General features: G+C 42.2%; 1 protein-coding gene across 2 annotated transcripts in view; it reads left to right on the forward strand.

The window, feature by feature from the left end:
* The window catches only part of Polr3E (RNA polymerase III subunit E), a 187,686-nt gene extending 185,736 nt beyond the window's left edge, over positions 1-1,950 (forward strand). For both annotated transcript variants that reach the window (XM_080282857.1, XM_080282858.1), the window contains one exon: positions 1,669-1,950. In XM_080282857.1, the coding sequence (XP_080138983.1) occupies positions 1,669-1,770 (102 nt within the window). In that variant the 3' untranslated portion in view covers positions 1,771-1,950. The remainder of the gene's footprint in view (positions 1-1,668) is intronic.
* Positions 1,951-6,000: the final 4,050 nt, after the last annotated feature.

The following is a 6,000-nucleotide window of genomic DNA, read 5'->3' on the forward strand; positions in this document are numbered from 1 at the left end:
TTGGATAGAATAAACAGGAAGTGGGTTTGGTGGTGGTTGATGAGTGTTGGAAAGGCATGAGAACTGTGTTAACTCAAGTTGCATATATGTTAAGTTTATGATTGGGGATTAAAATGGTTCAGATTAATATGTAAACATTAATATATATATATGTATATATATATATATATATATATATATACAGTAATCCCTGTACTATCTGGATGCCCACTTTCCGGACTCCCCACTTACCGGTCATTGTGGGCCTGGACCTTTGGAACTGAAAAATGGCCAAAAAAAAGAAAAAAATCCCCCCCAAATCCAAATTTTTTCCCACCCGTAATTTGAAATTGCCGCGCGGCGCCGAACAGCTGTTTACACCGCAGCCCCTTCACCCTTTCCTTCCTACCCCCTCCCCCCTCCCCCCTCCCCAGTCAGGGTTGCCCTTTGGTATTTTTCATTACCAAATGTGGGCCGCGCGGCGCCGAACAGCTGTTTACACCGCAGCCCCTTCACCCTTTCCTTCCTACCCCCTCCCCCCTCCCCAGTCAGGGTTGCCCTTTGGTATTTTTCATTACCAAATGTGGGCCAATTTGGTACTGAAAAGTTCGTTTGGTAGTGAATCAGCATGATCCATTACCAAACAGATTTTTCACATGTATAAGCAGATAGAGAATATGGAGATGGTGGACTGTCTGCTCTCTTTGATTGATCTGCTAGCATACATAGTGCAAAAATAAACATGCTGCTGATTATAAAGAGAGTGATTATTTCCATTTTTGCATATAATTAGTGAAGAATAAATGCTTTCTTTAAGAATTTGGTAATTAAAAGTTAAATTTGGTAATGAAAATTGAGGAGTTTGCTAATGTGGAGGAGCTCATCTGGCAACCCCGTCCTCAGTTACTGCCTAAACACTGTCAAGGATGGACATATATTGCATGGATGCCACATGTGCTCGTTTTTGTGAATAAACAGTGAATAAACTGCAGTACCTTGCCACTAGACCACTTGGGAATTACAGTGTTGTACAGTGTTAAGAAATTAGAATTTAGAGTGCAAAGGATTCAGTGTGGAGCGCAAAGTGGCGGTTGAAACGGGCGTGGCGCAATTAAGAACAGAAATTGCAGTGTTAAACAATTATAACTCACAGTGCAAAGAATTAAGTGTAGCACAACACTTGATTACTCTACGTGCTTCAAGAGCATTTTCACAACTAGAAGAGCCTACGAGGAGGCGGCCACCGACTTGCTGTAAGTACCCTGTACACTTTTAAATAATTAAAGTCTTAAATAGGTTTAATTAAGTGCTGTGCATGCCCGGTAGGGAGTTATTTAGGTGGCTTTCAATGTTAGGCTGGGTTAGGGTCATAAGTAAGTACCAGTCCAGCAGGCAGAGGCCCACTTTCCGGACGGGACCACTTTCCGGACATGCCTTTGGCTCTATTCCATCGGATAGTGGAGGGATTACTTATATGTGTGTATATATATATATATATATATATATATATATATATATATATACACACACATAAATATACCATATATATTTGAGAAAAGGTAGCTTCCTAATGGTATCAACAGCCTTGACTCATTGTGTGTATTGTGAAATCACTTTTGTGTTCCCATTGGTATAACGTTTATGAGGCTGTTCTCATGTTTTAAACTAATGTCTACCATGTCTTTGCAGCAAAATAAGCTTGATGAAACTAGTAAAAGTTGTGCTACAACTGCAGTTAAGAAGTCTCGCTCGCCACGCATCAAAGTTGAGCCTACAGATGACACAGTCTGAGCAACAGAGAAGCCAGTGTCTATGAAGCTACAAAGAGGCAACAGATGAGAAAGCCAGTGATTGTACAGAAACTGGCATATGGTATAGAAAGGTTCAGTACAGTATTATCCAGAAGTTCATTTAGGGTGGCCATGACCAAAATACCTTCAAGCATTTTTGTTCCGACCTATGACCACAATAAAAATGTACTATTATGAATGAAGTTGTTTGGTAATGTGCCTGTATTTTGTTACTGATAGAGCTGGCAGATAAACTGAAAGTGAAAATCAAAGGAATGCTAACAACAAACAGTTACCAGAGGTGTATGTTCCATTTTCCCTTCTCTGATGATCAGTAGGTGTAACCTCAGGCCATACTTATGTATAAACCTGTCTATAAATTATTGTGTTTCACAGTTTCTGACACATCCAAATTATTTTAGTTTTAGAAAACCCATATTTATGGGCTATTGTACAGATACTGGATGAGCAAAATAAATATTTATAATTGATGTGAAAAACAGTTGCAGGGAATTAGTCTTTTTTATTGTTACTCAGTAAAGATATTTCTCTTGTGTGCCAGTTGCAATTTTTTTTTTTTAATTATGCAGAAATTCAGCTGAGAACTTCGACCAGCTTCAGGAACTATGTGGTGATATGGTTTTTTGTACGTCCCATTGTTGAACTATGCACACAGTAATACAGTGATAGTATATTATTTTTGTTAATTTTACTCATTTTTATGGTAAGCAAACTCACTTGTACTTAAGCTTGCACAGTGCTGTTTCTTCTGAGTTTCAGTTTCGTCTTAGAGAGTGAGTAGTTAAGTTGTTATTGCTCAACCCTGGTCATGCCTTGCCCAGCAGACCTGTTGACCACAGATAGGCAACTGCAAAATGGAGTCATCCTGTAAGCTCTATTTAAGGATACCTCTGATAAGTAGATGCCAAGAAGGGGATTGTAGCATTGATTGGTTGAGGTGTTGTATTGCCATGTACATGAAATGGATATGTAGGCATTTCTTTAGTACTAGTGGTGGAGTGTCTGAAGGTGGGATGCTGTTGAAAAAGAGGGCATGGTAATGCTTGTGTGGTGATATGTTTCTAGTTGTGTCTCAGTCATATAATAGCAGGGGTGTTAGGTGGTAGCACAGGCTGCCATATAGATTTGTGGGGCTCTCATATCAGCTTATTCTCCGACAGGGAGCATGTGAGTTTCAAAGTGTTAATGATATGTGGAAGAAGTTTTGGTGCATTGAGTTATGATGCATAGGGCATTGTTCTGTATGGTATTGTAGTGAGTGTTATATGGGATGGGGGTCCATACCAGTGTTGGAAAACATGTGACCTAGATCACTGCAGAAGGGTCAAGGAAACCCTTGTTACTTTTGCATAAGCTTTCCAGTGTACCTTTAACCCACCCCATCCCGACCACTTTTCCACCACTGACTCCCCCCAATCCCGACCATTTTTGGTAAAAATATTTTTTGGCTCAAACCTTTGCTTTTGGTGAGAAACATCGAAAAATCATAGAGAAATCGCTCACAAGAGGTTTAAAATACTCGATTCAGGTAACAGTACCTCCTCACCTTACTGTGTTTTCTATCAGGCTGGCTCCAAAGAAAACGAGTTCTATGGGAGTGTAACAATTCCACACCACTCATAAACGGTATTTATTTATTTATTTGGTACGAATATATATGTAGTACGAGAGAATATTGGTTTTCACACAGTAATATAGACAATATAAGAACTGTTTCACTCTTGAAACACATCAACATACCTGACCTTTTTTGGCGACATTACCTGATCATCATTTCTGACTGTTTCTTCCTATAATGAATGCTATGTAAAGTTTGTCCTGCACATTGTCATCAATTGGGGAATCACTCTGGCCCTGAATTTCGTACCATGGATTTACTGGCCAGGTCACTGGTAACAGGTGAATTGCTGAGACAATGGCATGCAGGGGGGGGAAGGTCATGCTGGGTAAGGCATTGACCCTGCCTGGCATCTTGTAGAGGAAGGTGTCCCGTGTATATGTACCAAAAATCACTCGTGAAAATTGAAAATTGTGCAAATTAGGGACCTTGCAATTGATTTGCGTTTAAGTACGTGAACGGGATAGGCAGTAACAAAACGTGTGGACGTTAAATCACGTCCACGGGACGCCGCGGGTTAATAATTATAATTTTTGAGCTAACCAATTTTTTTTTTACTCTTTATGTGGTAGGAGGAGGCACCCATCATCCATTCATTCAGTGTTGTGCTGCCTTATGATGTCTACACTTAGTGACAAACCAAATGGTTTCCTGTAACCCAGAAAACCATCTGCTATGCTGGGTGGTAACCATACAACTAATTTATGGCACCTGGTGGTTTAGTGGGTAATTAAGGCACTCCAGTTGGATTAAGCCTATGCTGGTTTATATCCAAGGGATGGTTGGGGTTAATTGTTTACCTAACGTCACTCAAGGATGAGAGGCCAACTTGCTTAAGGCCCGTCCAGACGATCGAGCAATGCCCGCGGGCACAAGCGAGCAGTTTGCCTGTTGACGGGCTCACCGCTTGCGCCCGCGGGCAAATGTGTAAATTGCCACGGGCAATTTACGCATTTGCCCGCGGGCACAAGCGGTGAGCCTGTCAACAGGCAAACTGCTCGCTTGTGCCCGCGGGCATTGCTCGATCGTCTGGACGGGACTTTAGTCTCAGGCTCCTACACTTCTCATGGAGTAACACAGGATTAGGTATTGAATGAATGAATGATGAATGATTTTTTTTTTTTTTTTTTTGACAATGTTGCCACATTACCAACGCCTATTGCTGTATCTTTCCAAAACCTTTCCCAGTGACGCATTTAGATCCACCATAGCTTTATAGTTTCCAGGGTAACTGTTAAGGTGTTGTACACTCCAACTAACTACTAAGTCTATACCATAGACCAGAGGTTTTCAAACTTTTATGGGTCGCGTCCCCTCGAGCCTTAGTCCACATCTCCTCCCCTCTCCCCCTTATTGCCATCCTGCGACTCTAAAAAGTTTTCTGGATTATTGTGATTGTTATTCTTGTTATTATTGGTTGTTATTATTGATGGTGAGGAAATGGAAAATGTGAGTACATTTAAGTACTTGGGTGGTGTGATGAGTAAGAATGGAAGTTTAGAGGGTGAAGTGCTTGAAAGGGTACAGCAGGAAAGAAAGGTTGCTGGTTCCTTGAAAGCAATGATAAGAAACAGGGAAGTGAGCATGGAAGTGAAAAGGTAATTACATGACAGTATTGTAATACCAACTCTAACGTATGGAAGTGAAGCTTGGACGTTGTTGGAGGGGCACAAGTCAAGAGTGAGAGCAGTGGAAATGAGTTGAGAGGAGCATGTGGAGTCACATGGAGAGAGAGACTGACAAACAAGGAAGTGAAGGAGCATTGTGGTGTGGATATGGATGTGGTAAGAAGGGTTAGGAGAAACACACTGAGGTGGTTTAGCCATGTGGAAAGGATGGAGAGAGAGACTGATGCGGAGAGTGTACATGAGTGAGGTGGAGAATGAGAGAGGGACGGAAAGGCCAAGGATGAGATGGAGGGATGGAGTGGAGAGGTATATGAGAGAGGCGGGTGTGAACTGGGAGCAGGGCAGTGGAATAGCGGGGGACAGGGCGATGTGGGGGTGATTTGTTTGTGGCCACCCCATAAGGGATTAAGGCGTGTGGCAATAGATAGATAGATAGATAGATTATTATTATTAATGTAGATTAAAGCACATGTTTATCCTCGTGAACACAGACAGAGATGCCCCTCCCCTGCAGTCTGCTCTCCCCCATTTCAGGAAATGGTGGGGAGGTGTTGAGGTAACCAGAGGCAGGAAGGTAACTAGGCAAAAGCAATAAAGAAAAAACTTGTTACATAGGTACACAGATGAACGAGCTTTGAAGTCTAGGGCAAAGATAGAATACGAATGCTGAATGTCAATCAGTGGTTTACTGTGACACACACACACACACACACACACACACACCACTCGCTGGTGCAGTGGTAACCTCGCTTGCCATCTGGTGGACGGGAGTTCGCGCCTCGCTCAGGTTGTGAAAAGTTTCACTGAAGAAGTGGGTGGTTACTGTCCCCCTTGAGCAAGGGGACGGGTGTGTGGATGTGTGAAGGTCACAGCCTTGTCCTTAGATCGGACTATATGAGCTCTCAGCTCCCTTCCGGGAGGGTAAAATGCTGACGATCACGACCATCAAGTGATCCTGACCGAC

Source organism: Coenobita brevimanus, chromosome 95 (assembly GCF_032717465.1).
Source record: "Coenobita brevimanus isolate Jiangsu-jjx chromosome 95, ASM3271746v2, whole genome shotgun sequence".
Classification (NCBI taxonomy): Eukaryota; Metazoa; Arthropoda; class Malacostraca; order Decapoda; family Coenobitidae; genus Coenobita; species Coenobita brevimanus.